Source organism: Taudactylus pleione, unplaced genomic scaffold, assembly GCF_031769625.1.
Source record: "Taudactylus pleione unplaced genomic scaffold, aTauple2 ptg000967l, whole genome shotgun sequence".
NCBI lineage: Eukaryota > Metazoa > Chordata > Amphibia > Anura > Myobatrachidae > Taudactylus > Taudactylus pleione.
In genome coordinates, this window is record NW_028285368.1 from 2,401,265 (window position 1) to 2,428,124 (window position 26,860).

At 38.8% G+C, this 26,860-nt stretch overlaps 1 protein-coding gene across 1 annotated transcript in view; it reads right to left on the reverse strand.

Annotated features, from left to right (window-relative positions):
* Positions 1–26,860, reverse strand: part of PAX5 (paired box 5) — a 278,680-nt gene that overhangs the window by 168,181 nt on the left and 83,639 nt on the right. The window contains exons 7-8 of the mRNA XM_088460115.1: positions 12,738–12,848; positions 1,668–1,751 (exon numbers count right to left, since the gene is read on the reverse strand). Coding sequence (XP_088316241.1) covers positions 1,668–1,751; positions 12,738–12,848 — 195 coding nt within the window. The remainder of the gene's footprint in view (positions 1–1,667; positions 1,752–12,737; positions 12,849–26,860) is intronic.

The window sequence follows — 26,860 nt, forward strand, 5'->3', positions numbered from 1 at the left end:
TTCTTTAAATGTAACTTTAGTTTTTAGTAGAGATAAAAATATAAAAATATAATTTATTACACATTGCCATAAACAATAAGAATTTTTATACTATATTGTTTTTGTGCTTTTCCATCACTGCCCTATGCCCAAATTTCATTACTAATAACTTCTAATAACAGGAGTGAACCCTATAAAATCCCCAATCATTTAAGTATCTCTACGTACTAAAACATTGTAAGAAGATGCTTACATCATACATTACAATGACATATATAAAGGCTATACAAACCTGTAATGTAGAAAGAAAATATTAGAATTTCATTAAAAAAAATTATTAAAATAAAGAATAGGGGTCATGTTCAGAGACAGTCTGAAACTTAATTACAATTTGTGATTTTTATTTTTAACATCGCATCTCTGCAACTTATTCACAGTCAGTCTGCAAAACTAGAGCTGCAACTCCCTCCCCTTGCTTAGATGATACTGGATTGCTACTGGATGCGTGGCTTCACAGACCATACAGAGGGCCTGATTCAGCAAGGATCGCAACTGCTAAAGCGTACACAGACAGTCGATTGTTGAGTACAGCGCATGCGTGTGCATCGCAGTACGCGCACACGAATGCCTAACTGCGATCAGGGTGAGTATGCAGACCCATCGCAGAGTGATTGACAGGAAGTACCATTTGGGGGTGGTGACGAGGGGGGTGGTCACAGAAACACAGATGTGCCAGTGCGTTTGAAAGCTGTTGCAGGGGCGTGCATAAATTAGCCACTGCGATGGCATACGCAGCTTGAGCTCTCACTGCGTGCAGGAAAGTTAGCAATTTAGTGGTAGGGTCAGACCTATCTTAAATGTGCGAGTGGCTCCGAAGTACTTCGATATTACTGATGTTTTGGAGCTGTTTATATATTTGAATAAATGGATGTGTTTTACACAGTTGTGACCAAAAGGACACAGTCATCACTATCAACTATACACTTATACCATGGTCTCAGCTGATGCAAGTCAGACCCCTTCAGGAGGCTGCATTTACAACTGTTTTGCATCCATGTTTGTCTTAACTTGAGACTACACCCTTACTGTAGTTTTGTTGTGACTGCACATTTACTGCAGTCCCATTCACGCCCATTTCCGTTTATCCCACGCTAATTGCAACCCGAATTCTCAGCCCCCTTGTCTCAAGTCAGTCTTAATGGGGGAAAAAGATGCAGATTCTGAAAAATTGCGCATACACAGTGTGAAAAATCGCAATTTGGCCTGAAAAATCTCAAGTTGAATTTAAGACTGACTCCAAATATGGCCCTAAGTGTGTATGTAGTTATTGTGTTAAGCTCTCAAGCAAACGGTACATAGTAAAAGTGCTGACAGGTAACACTTATGTTCTTTTTACCCTATATAGACAGAAAGATCAGTCATAAGGTGTTTCTTACCTTTAACATTATATAGATATTTACAACAATATCCCTCTACATATTAAAATGAATAACAACCTCTACTCTAAATATACTCTGACCAACACAACCTGTATCTTTTCACCGGTCTTTATGCAGTGCAAGTGATCTTTAATAGGTCATATTTCATTTCTACCGTTTCTTTGCCAATTCTAGACAAACCCTAACATCTCTAACATCTCCTAGAACATTGTGGCCAGCTGGCAATTGGATGAAATTCAGTGCTCCTACCATCCTCTTATGTCGTTTGTCAAGCAGTGCTATATCTTCCATCTCTATCACTCTGTATTGTGGGTATTCCATTCTAACCAATTCCTGCACAAAATAAGTATAAAAGGAGACATGCAAACAGAAATTAAGCATTAAGCATTTTGTATTTGAAATTCTGTTTGTGCGCCCCTTTTGCCTTTAGTTTAGATTGTAAATGCTTTTTAATGATATTTTGGTCATTTTTTTAAGGGTCTGTGCACACAGGCGATCTCTACGGAGAAAAACAGATGCAGCACACAGGGCCATCTTTACCATGTAGATGACAGCGCAAGAATGGGGTAAAGTATAAAATGGTTTACACTTATACATCCCTGCTCTTAACATCAGCCTTTAAAAGATGCCCATATGCCCAACGATGTAACTGTTTTACTATTTTTAAATGTGAAAAATGGGCCACCTTGATTTATGACTAGTATAAACAGTGTCCCATAACAATGCCTCTCTGATAGCTACAGTAACATCAGGATTACAAAAAAAATTCAAATAATATTTAGCTAAAAAACATCTAGTATATCAATTTATTGCCCTGAAGATCAATAATCTGCAATTGGAATTAGAGCACCAGCTATTTTTATCATGGTTGCACTGAACTGTACATATAAAGGCCAGCCGTTTCACACTTTCATACAAATATTAGAGAACAGAGTAGGAATATGTCAGTTGCCAATTAGCACTGTAAAGTAGAAATCTGAGCTCCCAAAGGAAGGTGTAACACACTATACAGCAACTAAAATACTTGCTGCCAATCTCAAATTAATTTAATTCAATTAAACATTTTTAATAATATAAGAAACTAATACCCGGGTGTCCCTTCATATGCCTCAGGTTTCCCAAGCCAGCTTCAGTATTAAACACCATGCAGGTTCAAATGGTGATATACAGAAGGAAGCAAAAAGGTCTGGTTAATTTTATCGCTAAAACTATAACATGTCTGCCTGTCAATATATAAATGAAATTAACATTTAAAATAAAATATTTTGGAATCAGGTTGCCACAAGAAGGGGACATGAGGAATATTGGGAGACCCATATGGCGATATGTATAGCCCTCAACATTCCAACTTTTGTACTTAGGTCACAATAAAAGGGTCTATGGTCATCCAATGATGGAGGTGTAGCTGTGTCTTAATGGGTGTGTGCCCATGTCCCCAGCACATCCCAAACTTCTGAAGTCCAAGAACACATTGTTTATTTCACCTCATCAGACAGAAGTTTTGGTTATCAACGTTTCGTACTCCTGTTGGGTCTTTTTTCAAAATATGACAACAACCATGGTGAATGGATACAGGAGTCCTGTAATGCATAGAGGAGTCCATTCCGTAATGAATAGATACACTCTTGAATTAATTCACTATGGCTGATGTCACATTTCGATCTTGATGAAAAACAGAACAGGAGTCTGAAACGTTGATGACCAAAACTTCTGCCTGATGAGGTGAAATAATCAAAGTTTTTTCCTTTTTTCTGCAAATTTGCGAGTGCCCTCTGTATCACATGTTTATTTGGAAGATTCTGGACTTTTACTGCCACTGGATCTCTAAATCTGCACCCTAGTTGTTAAATTGGATTATATGTATATATTTTTATGTATATATGTATGTAAAACAACCAGAGAAGTGGATCTATGCCTTTTGTATACCACCAAAGGAAGCACCCCAAAAGCTGATAGATAGATAGATAGATAGATAGATAGATAGAATGTATATATAATGCTTACAAAGACAGCCCTATTTTGCCATATACTGGCTTCTGTAGTTGTTTTAATGTGTCTCTATGGTGATGGGTTTACTCACGTTCAATTATGACGTCAGTGCAGCCACGTCTGCAACAAGCTCCTGGCATCTGGCCACAAATGGTGTATACTATTTTAGATAAAATGTACTTTCATTCTTTTGTAATCCTAATGAAAGAACTTTAAAATATAAATCTGAAACGTTGATATATAGCAGGTCTCAGAGTGTTCATTACAAGGCATCCAGAGTGCTGCCTAATCAAGCTTTGTATGGTCCTTTCCTCGCCAGGAGAGGTGATTAGGAGGGCACCGGACACTATTACTCTCAGCAGCAAAGGAGAGCCAGTCTATTTGAAATTACATGTATATATATTAGGGATGTGCAGGCTCGGATAGGTTCGAGTTTGCACGTGGAGTTCGGATTTTTCCTTCCAAAAAAATGGAACTCAGAAAGAGGCAAAACGTCATCTTGCAAAAGTCCAGGAATGATGATGTTCGTCCGTGCAAGATGACGTTTTGCCTCTTTCTGAGTTCCATTTTTTTGGAAGGAAAAATCCGAACTCCACGTGCAAACTCGAACCTATCCGAGCCTGCACATCCCTAATATATATATATATATATATATATATATATATATATATACACAAGATCAAGGTAAGGGTATCCCAGGTTAAATGGTTGTACTTTTCATGCAGCAGCTAAGTAGTAGTATACCAGTCCAGGGCCTAGGCAGAAGTATCTGCAGCTAGTTGTATTAGGAGCACAAAAACAAACAAAACACAAAAATTAATCCTAGCCTGTGTGGATCTTAATAAACAAAATAATTCCTCTCTCAGGGTGAAAAGACCTAGCGTCCCTCTGGCAAAACAGAGGTGTTCAGAAGAGCACTATGGGGCCATCTAGGTAGATGGTCATAATCATGCTGCCATGGTGATTGGTATATTTTTATGTGGAGGCCTGGAGCTGTAGCTCCATCCACCCCATTGTTAATCTGGCCCTGCCTTTATCAGCATCTAACACAGGTAGTCTGGCAATCATGGCTGCTAATCAGCTTCTGTCTACCAGACAGAAGCTAAAAACCTGGGGCATATATATCTACTCTTGACAACCTTTCCAGTGTTTTTGTCACATATCTCCCCTCCTGTTTCAACCTGTGGGGCAGAATACCTGTAGGCCATATGCACAAAATGCGAGACAAAGCATCTGCTTGGGCCAGTTGGCTTTTCGGCCTATGCTCTACTGAAAACTTTTGCAATTCCAAGAACCATCTTGTTATTCTCGCATTGGTTTCTTTATTCTCAGCCATCTACTTCAACAAAGCATGATCCGTAATCAATTTAAATTTTCACTTCAAAAGGTAGTACCTCTGTGTCTATTGCTTCTCTTTCAACAGTAGCATAGTTTATCTCATGCATATTCAATTTCATACTTAGGTAAATAAAAGGATGCTCTTCGTCATTTTTGCTTTGGGACCACACAGCATCTATCCCTACTGTACAGTTGATTAATCTATCTGCATTACAAATTAATTTTTAAAGTCAGTTAAATGCCTGAAGATCTTTTTCTGCCTCAGGATTCCACTTGACAATACTGAATGTTTACTCTTGGTAAGGTCAGACAAAGGGACAGCTATGGTAGTAAAAATTGGTATAAATCTTCTATAATATCCTGTGATTCCTAAGAAAGCTCTCACCTGCTTCTTATTTAAGGGTAATTTTTCCAATTTTGTATTGCCTCAATTTCGTTAAGTTGGGGCTTTATCAAACCTCTAACTATGGTATATCTAAGATACTTCACACCTTCCATCCCTAAAACAATTCTTTTTTGTTATGGCTGTAAATCCTGCCTCGCAGATGGAGTCCAACACTGCTTGTACCCTGGGTAGGTGAGACTGCCAATCAGGACTATAGATGACTACATCGTCTGAATAAGCAAAAGCGTACTGTCTATGGGGACATTAAAATTTTGTCCATTATCCTCCGAATTTTGGTGGGAGCCCCCAGGGCTGCAGAGAGTCAGGTCAGGCCCAGGGGAAGGCCTATTCGTGGGAGACATGGCCACGTCCCCTTAGGCGGCAAAAACCTTTTTGCCATGCTGGAGAGGGGGGCACTGTGAGCCCCTCAGCCCAGTGCCAATCCAGCGAGGGGCAGGATCAGTGTGATCGCTCCCCCCCACAGGCAGAGGAGTCTGCTGTACTTCTGTATGGCAGCAGCGAGCAGTCTCCCACTGCAGCTCAGCACACAGCAGCATGTGCTGGGCTGCTAACAGGTAAGAGGAAGAGGGGATGGCATCAGACCTGGCCCCTCCCGCAAGCCCAGACCCAAGTAATTAGTACCCCCCCCCCCCTCTTGGTGCCCCATGCAACCCAAATGGCAACATCTTATATTGGAACAGACTCTCTGTGCAGAAAAAGCTGTCTTTTCTTTTGCCTTGTCAGTCAATGGCACTTGCCATTACCCTTTGGCTAAGTTTGATGGTTAAGTACCATGATGTTCCCAGCCTTTCAATAAGTTCATCCATACAAGTCATCCAACTTGCGTAGGCACCCAACATAGACACACTACTTAATCTATGGAAATCATTGCAGAAGCATAGGCTCCCTTCAGATTTTAGATAAGTACAATGGGATTTGACCACTCAATATGTGACTCTTCAAATATCTAATTCCAAAATGTTTCAATTTAATTAGACACTGATTCCCATTGGGTTACTGGTATTTTATAGGACTTTAGGTTAACCATAACCCTTGGTTCAGTGATTATAAGATGTTTAATGACTGTTGCTTTACCAGGTATGTCAGAAAATAAATCATTATTTCCTCATGCAGTTGAGAGGGTTTTGGCTTTGTACTACGGTTACCAGTGGGATTGGGGTGGCTGACAGAGCTATTATCTTTCTAAGTTTAAGATTTAGGTATAAGATTTACATCGTAGATCTATTCTGGCTTTATTTTCCCAGGCTGGTACACAATATAATTAACCCCACCAACTTTTTGCTATGATTTCAAATGGTCCTTGCCACTTAGACAAAAATGTACTTTCTTCTGTGGGAACAAAAATAAGCACTATTTCTCTCTCTAATAGCACCACTGTAGCTATTATTTCCTGCATCTGAGAAACATGCTCAATAACAACCAGGGTAAGGGTGCTGTTTCCTCAGGTAAATGGTTGCACTTGTCATGCAGTAGTCAAAAAGGAGTACAGCAGTCTAGGGCCTTGGTACAAGTATCCGTAGCTAGTTTTATTAGCAACACAAAAATAAACAAAACATAAAAGTAAATCCTGGCCTGTCCGGCTCTAACTACACAAAATTATTCCCTCTCTCAGAGTGGAGAGACCTAACATCCCTCTTACAAAACAGAAGTCTTCAGAACAGCACTTAAATTCTCTGAAATGGAGAGGGTTGGAAGAAATGATACTAAGAAATATATATACTGTGACCAGTGCTGTCTAAGTGTGCCCAGAGCCACGTTGGGGTGTACATCCCATTTAAACTTTCAGTCCCACTGAAAGAGAGGAAGGACCAATCTCCCTCTCACAAAACTGAAATCTTTAGCAAAGTACTTACATTCAGTATTACAGTGGGGATGCGGTCACAATACAGATGAAAGGGGATCCGGCACTCAAAATTTCAGCACTGGAATCCTGACAACTGTCAGATTCCCAGTGCCAGCATCCCAACGGCCAAGCGCTGTCACCCTGAAGGTAAATAGCAGGGTTAGGGGAGGGTTAGGGGTTAGGATTAGGCACTGGGGAGGTTAGGGTTAGGCACTAAGGGGGAGGGTTAGGGTTAGGGTGCAAGGTTGGGGTAGGTTAGGTTTAAGCACCAGGAAGGGAGGGTTAGGGGTAGGGAGAGGGGGAGGTTTAGGATACCAACCGACAGGTGTCAGTATCCTAATCCTGTTGGGATGCTGGCATCGGGATTCTGACCGCCGGGATCCCGAGCACCGGCATCCTGAGCACCAGCATCCTGTACCCAACCCTTACAGTGGCAATAGGCCTCTGACCTGTTCCCCAGGCAGTAAGAGACTGATTACAAAGACTGACACACCCTTTATCAGCCTCTCACAGGTGGTCTGGCAATCAAGGCTGCTACTCAGTTTCTGTCTTATAATTTAAGATACTGTAAGAAGCTTTGCAAAATATTGATTATATTTATAGTCACAAATATGATACCATTTATCTTAGGTTTCACAGAGAGCAATTCATTATGGCCAAAATTGTGCTAGTTGACAGCAGTATTGCTGGATCTGTATTATGCAGTCCAGATGAGCATCTCATAAGCTTGTTTTCTACAATTGGTTGATGGCAGACTCAGCAGAACAGAGTGAATCAGGACAATCTATAAAGGATGACTTTGCTAGAGTGTGATAACTGCTGTTTATTAATAATGACATGCCAAATAGCTTATAACAATGGTTAATCTCTTTTTTACACTATGAGGTGTGAGAACCTGACTTTACTATTTCTCCTACAAATAAAAATACTTTTGGCACAATGTGCTGAAAACACAGCCAACATATTCACAAAGGGATCTATTATTGCAGATCTGCTAGTCAAAGCAACCTCAGATTATTATCAGAACCTAAACATCAGCTAATAAAAAGAGATTTCATTACTAAAAAAGTATTTACAAAGGGATTTCAAAGTAAAATACATTGTTATAGGCCTGTATATCTAAATACCATTACATGTTATTTTTCTCTGTTCTTGTATCATTATACATATAAATAGCTGTTTTTCCATCCTCCCTTTGTTTCTCATTTGTGTTTAATATCTGCATGTAAATGTCTGAAAATAGCATCTGTAATTGAGGATTATGAAGTATAGCCAGCTCCTGACAGGCCGCTAAGGAAGATGGATTATCCTCATTTTTCTGTAAATTTTGTCAATTTTGGAATTCATAAGCTATCAACACTGATCAAAATGTTACTGCACAGCTGTGTCAGAAACAGGAGAGAGCGAGCGAAGGGAGAGTGGTGACGTTAGCTCCCTTGTTCACTGAGAATATTGGTTCTTCTTTCTACTTAACTAGCAGCCCTCCCGCCCACCTTTCCCTTGCTTGTCTAATCCATTACACACTGGATGGGAATCATTCCCAGCTACTTGTTATTTACTTAAAAAAGCAAATAAATAAAATATATAAATAAATTGAAAAGAACGCAAATGCTCTGCTGTGCCGATTCAAATCACAAAGTGTAATTTATTGCATTTTCTCCCCTCTTTATTTATCCCTAAGTAGTAAACACAATTTCTATTCAGGGGGTTTATTATGTTCTACTCCTACCAGACAATCACAGCACACTAGAGGCAATTGTTTAGACTCTTCTTCTCAATTTTCCCATTACTGGGAGTAAGTACTTTTGGGACTCTTTAATAGCCCGACTGCAGCCCATATCAATAACAGATGAGGTTTAATCGTCCAACACAAAAATTATTTAGGCTCAGAAAGGACATTCAATGTCATTTGCATAATGGCATTGCTATCCCGTGCACCTAACCCATCGTGCATAAACAAGGCCCGGGCTCCATAAATAATAATAAATCATGACGTCCCCACATCTCCGGCTGTAATAGGAGCCACTCTTTGTTGAAATTATTTCACGAGAAAATGGGCAGTGTAATTTTTAAGACATGTGGCATGCCACTAGGCAGTAAATCTCTTACAAGCACACACATATACAATGAAAAGACTGTCGCGCGAGCACAATGCTGTGTGAATGTAAGATGGAAAATATTTGCATTTGTGTTTTAAATTGGCTTCTATGATGCAAGGGAATGATATAAAGAATAAAAATAAAGAGCACGAATGAACTGGTGAGCATTTCATTACATTGCAATGTGGCATTTGCTTGTGTAAAGTATTTTGTGGCATCTCCTGTCATATGTAAATTCAGTCAGGGAGAATACAAATGGGAAATTTGCTATGCCTCAATTTACAGTGTAGCTTTTCTACCCATTACTCTAAAACAGGACTGTAGGAGACTGTGGGGTCTATTTACTAAGCAGTGTTAGGAGACAGAGTAAAAATTGATAATAAAGTGATAAGGTACCAGCCAATCAGCTCCCAACTGTCATCTCACAGGCTGTGTTTGAAAAATGATGGGAGCTGATTGGCTGGCACCTTATCACTTTCTAATCACTTTTCACTCTGTATCCTAACACTGTTTAGTAAATAGACCCCTAAAAACTGTATATACACTATAGCGACCTTATGTAAGAATGTGACCTATAGATAGAAGTCTATATGTAGGCCTATAGGTAAAGCTAGATGGCAGTAGAGAAATTCCTTATGTTATTCTGTAATTTACAGTAATTGTCTTTTTCTGTTTATTTTGCTGATCTGTCCATATAATTCATCCAATCAAGACAATGGGGGCGCAAAGCAAATATGTGACGTTTAGAATAATTCCTGTAGAAATGTAAAGCAGCATGCCTTCCACTGAGCAGGTTGTATCACTCTTCTGCACTAAGCATCACAAAGAGTAAAAGGGAGCTCCATGCTGAACCTGACACATGAGAGCTGTTCACAAGACGCATCTTCCAGCAACCATATAATCACACCTGGCCTGGACAACGTTCTGTTCTCAGTCATCGCAGTGTGTCACAGCAGGTTGCATGAAGTACAGAGTACTGCTGTTTCATGTAGGGGGGTGATTTCATCATAGGATCTCAGATTACCTTAACTCCTCCTTCCCTAAACAACATTTGCCATTTAATGCCGTTCAACTAAAACATGATGCTGATTTAATTTGCTCCAAAAAGCCATTGAACTAAATATTGTATTATACAAAATAGGCTGAAAGAGCAAGTCATTAGCACAAATGATAAAACAGAGGCAGAGACAATTTTAAGAGTTACTCTGAATGAGTGATGCTCCTTCACGGCCACTAACATGAAGATGCTGCTTCCACATGTCTTAGCTACTCTGGGAGTATGGTGCTAGGCTATTACAGTACAGACAAGAACCACACACCCAGACTGAAGAGTCAATGCCCCCCCCTTTCCCCATCTGTCAAGGTAAAAAGCAGGTAGTGGTAGGGGTGCTTCTTCTGAGTGTGGGGAGGCTCCCCTTAGGGTGCAATCAGGGTTTGAGCTGGTGCTAAAAGTTAGTGAATATCATTGTGATGTTAGGGAGTACTAACAATACACATTTTCCAGATCTCCTAACAGGAGTACAAGTGAAATATTTTCTGACTGATTTAATCCATCTACATGTGCTATATTCATTTCACTTGTGATTCTGTGAGGAGATCTACAAATCATGTAGTATTACAGATCCCTGAGAACTGGAGCAAGACACAAGTATATCTCATAAGCTGTGATAATATAGTCACTAGAATTATTTATTAATAAGAAGGCCAATGCTGTTCAAAGTCTGTCACATTTAGCCATCATAAATGTAAAAGACTTCACATCCTCAGTGATTCCATTTCAGTATGTGCATAAACAGGAGAAGTCCAGGAACACTTGCAAATAACAACCTTCTACTAGATGTTGGCAGACAAAATAGAGAGAAAGAAAATGATCCTCATGTAACTTGAAAAAAGCTATAGCTGAAGTTATGAAATGGTTATCATACATTTATATTGTCTCTTTTCTGTCAATCATTTTGTACATAATTTTCTGTTAAAGATGTCTGAATGGGTGGCATTTATTTTTATTATCAACTTGACTAAAAATAAAGTAATATTGTGCTATGATGGTGGCATGTGTGGATGTCCAGTGGCTTTTCTGTCTTTGAATGCAATGTCTGCTCTGTTTTTGTGCAACTAGAGAGAATTGGGGAGGCAGGACATAGGAGGAGTTGAAGGAAGACACAGTGAAGGGATCTAAAAAGATCCCTCTCTGTCCTGTAGTCTGTCAAAAATGCCTCCTAATACTAGCATTAGCTAAGGGCCTTAAGCTCTAAACAAATGTTCATTTTAATAGAGGACATGGGAATAGCGGTTTTCTCTTGATGAGTTACAGATACTTGAGTAACGCATGTTGTAACCAAAACATTTTGTTAGCTAGAGCAGATATTCTCATGTGTCATACGCATAGAGAAATAATAAGAATTAGGCCAATTAGCCGGACAATATTGGTTAAATAAGGGGTAAAACTGTAGCAACAATAGTCTGAGAGTACTAACCACTGCAGCATTATTCTTGACAAAATGCTAAGTGTAGCTATTTAGAAAATCATATAGCAGGATAAACATTAACTAATAGAAGAAACAGTGTTGGAGAATATTTGACCATATATATATATATATATATATATATATATATATAAATACACTTTTGGATGTATAAGTATGGCTGCAAATCTACTTGAAAAAGTACTGAGTCTAAGATTACATGAATCCTCTGTACAGTTGTACAACAATAAATTGTATAATATACCACTTTTCAGCAGGTACACCTTTAGTGACACCCTGGAGCTATAGGATAGCAGTTAGGCTTTGGCATATTATAGTGGCAAGTTATTTTTTACATTTGTAACTTCTCTCATACCTCAGGTATTGTAGGATTTGTGCCCCCTGCAGTCTCTAGTACGCACTTACATTTGCTGTTATCATGAATGTGTGTGGTATCATTTGATTTATGACTTAATACATAGATTCCTTAGTGCATCTTGTAAACTATATCTGTACAAAGTTAAATAGTGCTAGGTAATCAAATCATCAATCTGCTAATTACAGTGACTAAAACATAATTCAAAATAGATGCTATTCCCTGTAGCTAACCAAAGGATCATAGTTTTGACACTGACACAATCCAAAAATAACATTGTGGCATGAAGACTGCGTTATCTAAATATAATTCTGTCTTCAATATTTTGACTCATGACTGGATTAATTTCAGTTTTATATAATTTATTTTTTAGTTTTTAGTTGCTGTGTGGCATATTATCCATGCTATTCTTCATTACAGAACACAGTTCTACAGCATGCAACTATTGGAAATGCATGTTAAATACTTAAATGGTTGAATGGTCTTTTCATGTGAATTCTTTTCAGTACCATGGACAGCAACCTTTTCAGAAGCATGTTACTGTAGTACGCATAAATATTAACTGTAAGTAGACACATATAAATCTTGTTCTAGTCTCTTTAGAAACAAAAAGAAGCAAAAAATAATAGCAATTTAATCTGTTGGACTTCCAACAAAAATTCTATAGACATCCTATACTTGTAAATGTCCATTCCTTTACAATCTAAATGCTGATGAACAGCAACAACAAAATCCTCAGAATAAAAGGATCATTTGGAAAGCAAGTGCCCTCCCAGCTCGCTTGTAAAAGCACGTGGACTTACCGAGGTTCGGCTGTGGGGCTCATGATGAAGAGAAAGTCGAAAATCGCGCCACTGAGCTGCGGAACCGCCAGAAAACTCAACCTGTTCCAAACGTGGGAGCCAACGGACCTGCTGAAACCATAAGGTAATGTTCAGAACCAGATCACCCCCACTGTGATCGTGTTCTGATCTTGTTCTTGTATATTTATGCAAAAAAGCCTAAACTTAAACATTTAATTACTACATTTACTATGTGCTTTTATAATTGAAAATCAAATCTACTATATCTGAACACAGTGACTGATGTTCCTCTTATAATTCTCCATTCAACATTAAGGTAGAAAATCATGTGCATGCGGTGTTGTGATATTGACAATAAAGAGAATGGAGATATGACAAATTTTGTCAATAATTGTATCTTTCTGCATAGTACAGTATGAAATGTGGATATACTAACACAAAGCTTATACTTTATATCTATTAACATTCCTAAATATTTCCTAAGCATTGAGTTATCATGAAGACAGCCAGGTATGACAAATACTAAGAGGGTGAGGGATTGTAAAAAAACTTCTATTGATAACCATCTTAGAAAACTCTTCCAACACTCTGACACACACTCCCATATATATAGCAGAACCAATGAATAATATAATACCCTAGTGCCCCACATGTTCATTTACCACAAAGGTAAAGAACAACACATTTGCCCAAAAATGGTCACTTATGGGTCTTCACAATGCAGATATAGTTAACACAGAGACTTAGCTGCAGCAACATTTCATAAGTAACTAAATGTAAAGTACCTTTATCAAACTACATTACAGGATGGATCTGACTCTTCTCACCAACCTTGTGTGAGTGCTACATCAGTTCAGGATCTTCATACACTGCTTCCCACATCCTATATGTAATAGAGCTGTGCTGGTGTGAGAGAGCAGCATGGTGAAGGTCCTATGCTGATACACTGCCTCCATGGACTTTTTAGCAGAAACATAAAGTTATGTTGATTTTAGATAGAAAGTGAAATAGTTGATAAGTGAGTGCTCGTTCTGGGAGAAAACATACACATTTACATTTACAGAGAACCTATTACCAGATTCTCTATGGATTTATTTCAAAGGGCCCTCCTTCCTCTTCTCTTCTTGCCTGCTCCCACCACGTCTACCAGGACATCCATTTATTTACCTCCTGCATATTCTATGATGACTTATGCACAGTATTATGCTGTTTTTTTGTGGCGTCTTAGAAATAAATGATAATAAATCCTTGTGCAAATAAAAACATGGTTATTTGAACATCCACTATTCACTATACTCTCTCCTGGGTCATTTCAAACCTTAAAGGTGATGATCTGTGAGGTACAGAGCTAAGCAGCCCAGGAGAGAGTATCACAGAATCTTGAAGTTCCATTCAGAAGCCATGGTGGCTTATCAGGAGAAGACTCTATATTAAATGCTCCTTTCCAGACAAACAAGTGCATCAAGAACAAGCTACTGTGTAGTAAAAATATATAAAGTCCTTTTATAAACTGGTGACATATTTTATATTTTAGAACTGGTACATCTGTCTTAAAATATACAGTTGAAGATTTATATGTATTTGGTAAAGATTGCTGCCATATATGTTCTCATGAAGGTATTAGTATGGAATACTTAACTAAAAGAAATGATTACAGCGCATGGCTCATAGACATTATTACGCTCTCAAAGGGGCCATTATAATGTCTCAGACAAACCAAAAACATATGTAGAAATTATGTAGATTGCCAACATACAGTAAATAGCTCAAAAGGAGAATTGCAGTTATACATTTGACTGAACTGTGTGACATTCACTGTCATTTTCTTCTTATATCTATGTTGGACATGTTATTCCTATGAATATTACAATATTTATTCTAAGCGAGTTACTGTATGTTCTTTTCTGCTTTTCTGTAAATGTAATGTATAATAGATAGATAGATAGATAGATAGATAGATAGATAGATAGATAGATAGATAGATCATAGTTGTATATAGATATTTACTGTATTTGTGATACTTATATCAACATAAAAAAAAAAATTACAAATCAATATTTGCCACTTGGAACGTATAATGTGACTGACATAGGGAATGAGGCACTATCACTTAAAATTAACAAGTTCTGCATTAAGAATGCAGTTCATTAAGCAAGTCAACAGGCCTGTTAGTTTTGTTATAGATTTATCTATCTTATTTTCTATATAGCTTAAAAAACTGCAGGTGGCATGTCAATATTCCTATTCCAGCATTTTCAAGGTCCCTGTTCCTGTGTTTTCAAATACAAGTTATTTAATTGTTTACTATTGCTTCGCTGTCTATTAATTTTCTTCCAAATGCAGAGGACCACAAAATAAAATGCCTAAACCACACTCCATTAATATTTCATCTGCAGTATCTAGTGAAATGGGATGCTGTTCCGAATAAAGCTTAACAAATCAAATAATCCCTTCAGCTAAACAATATACATATATTACTATGTCTGCGTTGAACATCTTGCATGGTGCAATTTCAGCTTCTAGCGATTTGCTAGCATACCTAGTGGACATATTAAAGTCATGGATCATTTAAGAGTGGATCACTGTAGAGGCCTGAAACTCTTGCAGGTCAAATTCAGCCCCAATTCATTTGACCTACTGTCAATAACATTTGAAAGCCATTAGAGGGTCTACAGCACATTAGCTGGTGAAACGGCCCATCTCATGACATGGAGAGAGATCTGGGATTACAAATGAGGTGTCAAAACAAGTGACTTTTCCTACATTGCATTTCTTATGTATTTCCACATAAAAAAAGAGATTTAAATATTGCCTGTTTTATCTAGGTAAGGGTCTCATAATATGTTGTACATATAACCACAATGGTACATCAGACAGATTTTAGCCTGCTAAATTTACCTTGGAATAAATGTATTTATTAACCATTTGCAAACGTTAGAGGTTATATGTTTATGTTTGTACATATAACAAAGATTTAAGTAAAAAGGTGTACGTCTTTAACATTTAGAGGGTTATGTTGTAAACATAAGCAGAAATTGAGGAGTAGCTTCTCCAACATGATCCCTTCCAACAGGTACAAAATGCTCTGCTCCTGGACTTCCCTCCTAATTTATGATTGCAGTCACCTGTGCTGAACTAGATAATTGATGAGACAGGTGTTTCACCACAGGTGACTGCAATCATCAATTAGGTGGGAAGTCCAGGAGTAGAGCATTTTTTTACGTAATGGAAGGGGTTATCTTGGAGGGTCTGGAGGAGTATATGATGTAAAGTGGAGATCCCTCTTTATATTGCATCCATAATGGAAATAAAATCATTATTTTCTGCTACATAATGGCCTTTTTCAGCAGTAGAAAAAAAAATAATAATTTCATGTTTTAACTATTTATCTTTATCAAGCATTCAAATGTACAGGGATTTTTCCTTATTTTATTTCGGCAGCAAGTTTAGGACTAAAAAATAATTAGTATGGAAATTCTTGTGTCAGTACAGATGCTGCATGTGCCACACACTACAAACCTCCAGTAACCTCTTTCGAAGGACTGAGGTCAAGGGCAGGACTGACATGATGAATGAACAACCCTGGTCTATGTTAGAAAAAAATTACTTAATCCCTATAGGCAAACCATTTAGACACATGCATGATGAGCAAATGACAATGCGTTCCAAGACCATCCTGAACTATACCGTGCTACTACCACTCTTCACAAACTAGCATCTTAATGTTGGCACATTCCTTAAAAAAATCTGTGCTGTTTAACCTCTGTCGACCTTTGAACTTCGTGAAAGGTCATGTTGATGACACAATTTTCCCAGCTGTCTTTCTGTCTTTGTCTATTCTGCTGCAAACCCACGGCCCTTTCTATTTTGTAGTGTATTGATCTGTTGGCAGCAAGGGGCTGGATAATTAGCCAGGAATTAGGGTTTCTATTACAGCCAGGAGCTGCCCCAGCTGATTTATCACCTGAATAATTTACTGTGATTGAAAGGAAATTAAAATGAACTCCATTTGACAACTGTGTGCCTTTATGGGCTTTAGTGAAGACTCAGAAGCCAAATTAATAGCCTGTGTTGCTTAATAGTCTACTGAGAGTAAATATAGAAGGATTCCTTTCTGCTCGCTCTCTCTCTTGAAGGGAATAAAGGAGTTTGCTGTAGTCACAGACATAAGACAAATTAGCAGTCAAACAAAACCGTTTGTGTGGTCAGTTTCAGAAGCAGAGCTAATTGATATAAACAGCATCCCTGCTTAATATTAGTAATACACTGTGAAGCTGCCCAGTGGTACGAAGCTATTGCATTAATAGTAGATTGTACCATCACCTCATAATATATATATCTTAAATGGAATATAAGGCAGTATACTAATAAGATTAGCAAATAATATATAATTCATAGATAACATACAGTATGTATCATTGTAACGTGCCTTTTGTGATCAAAATGAAAAACACAAACGTAAAATAAGTAGTGAATATTTTAACAATGATACAGACACAGAAATACTTAAAGTGGGCTAAGCTAGGTATATACTGTTAATGGCGTAAATCGTGTACATACATCCAAGCATTGAAGTGGTCATAAGCAGTGGCAGCTCCAGAGGTGGGTGTGCAGCACAGTCCAAAATTCAAATAGGGGAGCCACACCAACTGCCAGTGAGTCCTGGCCGACTATGTTTGGCAGTATTTCGGGTGACGGTTGGTGTGGCTCCCCTATTTGAATTTTGGACTGCGCTGCAACCCCACCTAAGAGGCCGCCACTGGTCACATAAAGGGGACACATAAAGGGCTTTACACTCCCCTAGTAATAAATGCTCATACTGCCCTTAATGGCAATTGTCCAGGAGACATATAACGATGAGGGATCTTATACTTTAAAGTTGATTCATCAAAATGTGGAACATAGTAGATTTATTTCCGCTGATTACAACAATAAAAAAAACTTTTGAATGCAATTTAAAATGAAATATATTGCTGACGATACTGGCCTGGAGCTTACCACTAGGCCGGACGGAATCGGTATGTAATGGTTCCGCCGGATCAAATATCGACAGCGGCAGCCTGACGGATCAATATCCCGACTGCAGGAGGTAAGTACCCTAACTCTCTCCTCTCCCAACCCTAACCCTAACCTTCCCTTAGTGATGCCTAACCTCTCCCCTAGTGCCTAACCCTAACCTTCCCCTGTTAGTGCCTAAACCTAACACCCCCTCCCTGCACCCTAAACCTAACCCTCCATGGGGGAGCAACCCCCCAGTGGTGCCTAACCCTAACCCCCCCTTTCCCTACCCTAACCCTCCCGGGGGGTGCCTTACCCTAAGTTTCCCCCGGGGGTCCCTAAACCTAACCATCCCCCCCATGGCTAAACACTAAAACACCTGGCTTACCTTCGTTCGGTATGCCGGGTGTCGGGATTTTGTAGTGGGGCTAATGATAGGCGTTGGGATTTTGACGCCTATCTTTAGTCCCATGTCGTGATGTCAGTGTCGGGATATATATATATTTTATAGAAATGTGTCTGCGTGAAACTGTGGAACTGAAAGCACAAATTGAAAAGCATGCTTTATTGAAATATATATTAATTTATTTTCATTCATTTTCATGTAATATCACTATCCTGAGATCCCTTTAGTTATTGGATTTGTGGCACAAGATGCCGACATTTGAGAGGAAGTTTGCGTAATCAGAGAGAATCGGTTAGGGGGCATTGGGTGTATTTCTAGTAATCTGCAGGAGCAAGGATTATTGTACATAGATTAAGGGGATGGGAGAGCATTTCTTGCCATTTGTAGTCCAAAAGGACTATTTTGCCACAATTTTTCCAGAGCAGGCAATGAGACTTGTTTTGCAACACCATGTTGTAATTAGGAAGAGAAAGACATTTCTTGGTGCATTCTAAAGAGTGTAATGACATTTTACTGTACCTGTAATTGTTACATGTAAAGGCAATCTCATAATTAACTCACTAAATGAAAAACCAAAAAATGTATTTTCTTTAAAGGGTTAGTACTTGGGGGATGTAGTTAGAATACAAATGGCTGACCCGCAATCTATTGAAATCCCAGCATCGGAATCCCAACTCGGGACTAAAGATATGCGTCTAAATCCCAACGCAATTCTACATACCGACGCTGGAATCCCGACAGATGGCATCCCGATCAAAGGTAAGCTGGGCAGTGTTAGCTGTTAGCTGCAGGGGGGAGGGTTAGGTTTAGGCAGACTTAGGGTCAGGCACCCCCCCAGGGAGGGTTAGGCTGTAGGGAGGGTGGGTTGGTGGGTTAGGCACCACCAGGGGGAGGTTAGGGTTAGGCACCCCCCCGGGAAGGTTAGGTGTAGGGTGCGGGTAGGGGGGGTTAGGTTTAGGCACCACCAAGGGGAGGTTAGGGTTAGACACCACTATGGGAGGTGCAGGGGGGGAGGGTTAGGTTTAGGCAACCCCAGGGGGGACTTAGGGTTAGGAACTCCCCTAGGGAGGGTTAGGCTGTGGGGAGGGAGGGATAGGGGTTAGGCACCACCAGGGGGAGGTTAGGAACCCACCCAGGAGGGATAGGTTTAGGATGCGGGTAGGGGGGGTTAGGTTTAGGCACCACCAAGGGGAGGTCAGGGTAAGGAACCCCCGCAGGGAGGTTAGGGTTAGACACCACTATGGGAGGGTTAGGGGAGTGAGAGGGTTAGGGGAGTGAGAGGGGAGGCTAAGGGTACTTACATGCCCCTGTCAAGATCCTCAGTAATCGGGCTTCCAGAGTCGTGATTTCAACAGGCGGCTATTGAGCCACCAGTATTTCACCCAACCCGTACTAGGTCACAGTAGGTTTAACTTTTATATGACATTTTCAAACTGCACCACTGGAATTTGTATGCCTTAATGTACACCTCATAACACTTCTTGGTGGGGAGGTGTCCTCATTATCAATGGGTAGGCAATTCTGCTGGGCAAATCATCCAGGCGCTTCAGTGCACACCCAATGCCTTTGGCAGTATGCATTGGGGACATTTCCTAAATTACCTGGGAGGACTGGTAAATTACTAAAAAGTGGTTTTAAAATCCCAGCAGGAAATCACACTTGGAATAGAATATTGAATGACCATTGATGTTTTTTCCATTAGAAGAATAGAAACCCCAGATTTACTGCGCAGCAGGCTTAGAACTTGCCGCAAAACTGCCACAAGTCCGCCCAATTAAATGACCTAAATCTGAAAGGTTTCCAAACATGTCACAGATCCCTAGGGATCTATGCATACCTGTATTGTGCAAAGAAGAGTCAAAAATTAATCCCCCTTCGAATTGAAACCCAGCCCTTGGCTTTCAAGCCTAGGCTGGTAATTAAATATAAGGAGAAAAAATGGCATGGGCCAGTGATTTTTCACTATTTCTTCACTAACCAGCCCCAGGTAGAAGCAGCCATGGCTGGTGACACTATAACAGGGAGACATGCAGCATGGAAATCCAATTGCCATAATGTTAACCAACAGTAGACAGGGTTAGAATCTTTAGGGAAGTTGTGAACCCTTAAAACTGGGGTCCCCCTTCCCTAAGGACAACCAGTCCCAATGACTTATCAGAGTGGCCATATTCATTCATATGACCTCTCATTAACAGGGGGTCTCAAAAGGGACAAGTTGTGTCATCTATTATGTTTTTCTATATTATAATTTCGACAAGTATCCTGGGTGCCTACATGGACTTTTGGACTGAGTAATAAATGGGTAAATGAGGGAAGTTGGGGGATACCCAAAGCACCGAAAACATGAAGAAGAGGAAAAGGGCCCCCATTTTGTGGATTCACCACTACCCTTGGCATTACAGCCCTGGGCTAACTAGTCCAGTCATGTTGACCCCACTCTAATTGTCTCCCTGCTATAGTACTTTTAGTCCTGGCTAGTTCAGCCTAGTTCTGGTTAGTGAAAAAGAGGACCCAAATAACTTTTCCCCCATATTTTTCACTACCAGTCTATTCTTAGATGTCTATGTCTGGTTATCAAATAGGGAGTGACCACATGAAGTTTATAATTTTTAATATTTTTAAACATTGTTTTATATAATACAAGCCTGCACATATCCTTTTGATCTGTGCAGGTTTTTAAACAACAGCAGGATTCAGTGTGCTTGCGGTAGGAGTTTTGAAACTACTGGGCATAGTCGGAGAGATCTTTTTAAACCACCACTTAGTAAATCTTTCCTAAAGTCTGTTTAATAGATGTAAAGAAATTTTATTATATAATTCAGTTTCCATTTAAGTTTTCCATCACATTTATACATAAATAAATATAATAAAAAAACATGTACTTAGAAAGTTGTAAAATGTAAAATGGTTAATCTAAAATTGTTTGGATTCAAATAATTCGATGTATAACTTCTTGAGTCTGAATTGGGCCAGACTGGATTAAGGGACAAGACTGCAAGGATTTAGATTTAAGTCATTGGCTGTTTATACCAACATACTCAAAATACATATGCCACAGTGATAGTAAATATCTATCAATAAATGCTACTATGTGATTAATTTAGTTTAGTAATACAGGGCCTGATTCAGAGGTGGACACAAATAGCGCCACAAGAGGCATCTAGTATAAAGACACTTACTACAGCATCTTAGATCCAAGAGCTGCATCCAAAGACGCAGCATTGGCTCTACATGACAATGCAGTATTGGCCATCTGAGTGAGCCTAAGGCTACTAAGGGGTAAATTTACTAAGAATTGTGTCTGGTCTGAGTTGAAACACTCACAGCATCGAAGAAACATGAGAGACTTTTGACAGCTGAAACACTCAAAATTACCAAGAACCGTGTTTTGCTGAATCGTGTTTGTCGATGGTGTATGTGTTGCATTTCTCCTTAAGTTCCCTGTGTTTGATCACAGCCAAACACACCCAAACATGCAGCCTGCACATATTAATGAGATACGTGCAGGCTGCATGTGTGTTTAGTGTTAAAAAAATATTAAAAATAGAATGAAAATGGTGTGGGGTTACCCCTCAAAAGCATAACCAGCCCCAGGCTCTGGGAGCCAGTACTGGTTGTAAAAATATGGGGGACAAAATGTGTAGGTGTCCCCTGAATATTATGAACCAGCAGTGGGCTCTGTGAGCTGGTCCTGGTCCGGGTAAGTCGGTTTGTTGTTTTTGTATGGCCGGGACTCTACTGGAGAAGAAGACTTCTTGTAAAAATTAGCCAAACACGCCCGTGATTGACATCTCGACCAGACACGATTGTTAGTAAATTTACACCTAAAAATGGTCTCCTCATCTCCACTGGTGAGGTTAGCAAATCTGCATAGGAAGCCGCAGTCACTGTCCTCAGCACTCCCAGAAAATGGGAGCGACACTTTCCATTTTGGGAAACGTTCCCCAGCTCCCCCAGAATGCCTGCAACCTGTTAAATCAGGGCACTGCAACCATCTTCGTAGGATGAGATCAGCACATGCTCAGTGTGGCTTCTGTGCATGCGCAGATCTCAAACCATCAGAGATGTACGTGAACATCGCAGTTCCGTACATTAGCTTAATTAGGCCCACAATACATAGAATAATTTAAATTAAACCTTCCTTTCATGTAGAGTGCAAATTATAGCATGAATGATACCAGGTCTTTTCAATTAATTACCTGTAAAACATGTGATGACTGGTCTTTTGCACATTTTATAAACAGGTGCTTGGCAATCAGTCCTCCATAACTGCTTGAAAATAACCCTTTATTAGCATATGCATAATATGTGACAAAATAAATATAAATATGCAAATTGTGACTAAATACTGTATTAAGATTTTTTCTTCTGTAGCCAAACAAATTGTTTTCATAAGTAAACTGTAGGACCTCTTACTCCCTAATAAATTATATTGATATAAAAATGGTCTATGTACTGTGGTTGTGAGTTTAAAATATATATTTTTCTTTCATATTAAGAATTCTAGATTTTTTAGATTATTTACCCACAGAAACTTCTGATAAAATCATGAAAGTATTTGAAGATACCACTTGGCCATTACTTCGACTTCTCACCTAGCTCTATTGGTTCAATAAAATATTCCTTTTATACTTTTTGGTATTGTAAGATTGTACCTTATATAGCTTCAATAACTGTTTGGCAATTTTTTTATTGTTTTATCTTTTTTTATTTTATTTTCCTTTTTTCTATCTTCTACTTCTTTTTCTTTTCCACATAAAGTAAAAACGTATTCATTATTACTGTTGAAAATATGTATTTCTTTCTTTCTTTCTTTCTTTATTTATTGACATACAAAGTTTTACATTTTCTTGAACTAATGTCTTATTTTGAATACAATAAAATAGTTTTCTATTTTTCTGTTTTGCCCATCCTTAATAATTGGCCAAAAGTGTAACTGGAATTTTTTGAACACATGGTAAACATAATCTATTTAGTCTGTTTATTTGCTATAGAACCAAACTTGTAAAACTTTTCATACACTGTTTTCCCCAAATTAAAGGGCTAAAGTGGTAGCTTTTTAACTTCTGAATAACACAACAAACAAATACCACCACTATCAGTGATAATAAGCAAGGTGAAATCCAATAGGATTCCATCTGACAGTTGAATTCCTCCACATTTATTCCCGTTCACTGAGATGAGTCATCCTGTGGTACAGCTGTATACCCAATAAACTATATATTACACCTTTGCATTCTACCAAGATTCTTAAAATTATAAAATACTGCACTTTCAAGTAAATGTAGAGCATTCTCTTTATCACTGGTGATTCTAATTAAAGGGGCAGTGCATTTTTTACACAAAGTTCCCTACTGTGAAAAATTTAGGTAAGAAGAAGAGAAAACATTTTATAAGCCTGTAGTGGATTAAACACCTTGTCTGAGTCAGGTTATATTGATTCAGCAGGAGTGAAAATATTATTGGAATGTGTTATAGTATAACTAGTTTTCCTTTAGCCTATGTAAATGTTTAGGGGTATGTTTGTGGGTGTAGTCTGTTAGGTTATAGCCGTTATTTCTGGGTGGGGAAGTGTCTTGCTTTCTGGACATTCCCCCCACCATTTCTGAGTTTGTTTTGATTGTTGGCTTTATTTGCAGGAAAGAATGGAAATGGCTTTCTCACTATTAGGTCTTGAGGTGCTCTCCCCACCAATACATAGGTTAGGTTGATGCTACCCTACTGAGTTCACCATTGTGAGTCATTGGTAGTGGAGTTTGGATACCTTAAGTGTGCATACTGTATGATGGACTAGCAGAAGTCCCCCATCTAGGCCTGATTGGGGTTGTAAGCCGGTGGCAACACTGCTGTGTGTGGGCCGTTCTTATTTTGCCGTCATATCTATCCCTCCTTTTCCTATCTTACTACACAGTATAACTAAAACTGACCCCTTTCCCCTCCAATACATCTCTGTGTATTTATTTATTATATCTATAAAATGTTATGCTGTATCTGCAAATAAATATAGATGGACATCAGACAATAGGGAGTTTACTAAGCAGGCTCACATATTAAATATGGAAGTAGTAAATCTTGTGAGCACCTCTTCTTTAAGCAAAAATTAATGTTATCAAATGGTTAATCTTATCGCTCGACAAATTACTACAATGTACATTTTCCAGAATGCATGAAAAAATTATATACTACAAATGCTATATTCAGTTATTATTATATTATACTGTACTGCATACTGGTTAAATGTTTCTCCTCTCTATCTTACACACAAGCACCACTCTTCCATAACAAGACATATGGTTACACAGAAAGAAAAAACTAGCTAGTGAGTCTTACAGTAGTAGTGACAAGAGCAGTTGAGAATCTGACCTGCTTCCTACTCCCACCTCATGTGAACACAGATTCAGACAGAGGCGAGCAAGGGCAGATTCATGCAGTTTGATAACAGCAGAAAGCAACATCCTGACAGCAGTTAGATTCTGCCAGAAACTATAGGAAAATCTACATTTCTTAACCCACAGAAGGGAGAACATAGTGTGACTAATATGTTCACTTGATATACCCAGATCACAGTATCTTACAGCTCATAAGTTTTATTACGAGAGACAATGTATCTTTTCCAACAATAAAATATTAACAGAAATTGTTTTAACTACTTAGACAGATGAGAATCCCAGATGGAGTAAGGAGATGGATGTAGATATATCAGCAAATAACTGGTTCAAGGAAGGAAAACAAGCATATTGGTACTGGGTTACAGTTATTAGTGAGGAACCACAGGTTGGGAATAGCACTTTATTATTAACTAATAAATAAGTGGGTTTTACTTACCCGGGCCCCGGCAGCTTGGAGGGGTCCGAGTCAGCTGCTGAGGCAGGGGTGGATCCAAGGGAAAGGCGGATCAGTGTGACTGCCCCCTCCTGTAACACTTCTCTTTGGCCATCTAGCGCTGGCCACTGTATAGCAGTGCAGCCGCGCATCAGGCGCTGGCTCGCAGGCTATTACATTTAGCCCATGGTGTGCTGTGAAAATAGGTCTGCCACTCTCCAGCACACTGATGTATGATGAATAACAGGACCTTATACATAAAGGGAATGGAAGGGTTTACAGTACAAAGAATGACTAGACAAACTGGACTTGTTTGCAATGGGAAAAGTGTTTTAGAGGTGATGTAATTATTACTACATATAAATATGTCCAATACCAACATAACAATCTATCCAATGAGCTGTCACTATGCCTGTTACAGTTACATGGTGACATCTACTTTGACTAAAATGAAAACATTTCTACTGTCTGCACAGAAAGAGCTTCTTTACTGGGTTGTCAGCGAATGGAGCTATCTATCTAGAGAGGTGGTGATAGACAGTACAAGAATTTAAAATTAATCAGGTCAATATCATCAAAAGATATTATTTGATTAATTCCTTAATTCAACCATCTCAATAACACATTCTGATCACCATCTACAAAGCCATCCCATGTAAGAAAAGATTGAACTTTATGGACTTTTGACTTTTTTCACCCTTGGTAACTAAGTAACTATTGAATATAAAATACTTATCTATTTACATGGCTAGAAATTAAGTCAAAATATACCATTTTTAAAACAAGAAGCGTAAATGTAAAATATACTTTTCTGTCCTTAATCTTAACATGAACATTCCCATACTGATCCCATGGATTATGACTTTTGACCATTCCTCTATGGTAGCTTTTACAGTACACCACGTGCATGTACTCCATGCAGGTAATTAAATGGACTTGGTAAAGCTGTGCAGAGTCTTTGAACATCTCTTTGAACATCTTTTGCATGAAGCTAAAGACAAGTCACCATTGCATAGTCTTAAATCTAGACAGATCGGGGGGTTTCCTCTGCATGTAATCAATACTTTGCTTATCATAGTTCTGTATAGTAAGGGGCTGATTTAGAGATGGGAGCACAGCAAAAAAAGATGCAACTTTGCACCTGGACAAACCATGTTGCACTGCAAGGGTGCAAATACTGTTGTTTATTTTATTTAATTTTTGCATGCATGCATGTAGGGTAAATACTGGCTGCTATTGCATGTAGGGTAAATACTGGCTGCTATTGCATGTAGCCCATAAATGCTGGACTGCTCTATTTTTACACTGCAATATACAGCTCAGCTAGGACGCACCATTCTCAACTCTAGCCCATAAATGTGTATTGATTATGAAGGCTTTAAAAAGCTCACCTAACAAGAACCAAGGTTAGGTGTGCTCCTGAAAGAGACAACCAGCGCACATCCTGCATACTAAGCACTGTTCATATATCCCCTTAATCTGGGAGAATATAGGTGAACAACAATTTCACGCATAAGGGGTATGTTAGAGATATGAAACAAGTGACTCTCTTACATAACTTACCTGATATGTCACAGAAGTGGGTGAAGAAAATGGGTTTGAAAATGAGTATTTTGTGCAGACTTGTACACACAGGTTAGAGGGATATTCATGCTCTTTAGCCAGGAACATTAACTCACTCTGAAAAAAGCTATTGTCATACTCATTGGTTGACAACTGGCAAACCAGCTAGAATGCTGCTGCTTGCATCTGTCTCCCTTGCATCAGTACCAGAAATATTAGACAAAACCAGCAGGAAAGGAAAAAGACTAATTATAGAATGAAAAACTGGAAAGAAAAAACTGCATACCAATTATGCGTCTCATTAAGAGTTGGATGTATGCAATGTTATTTGCTC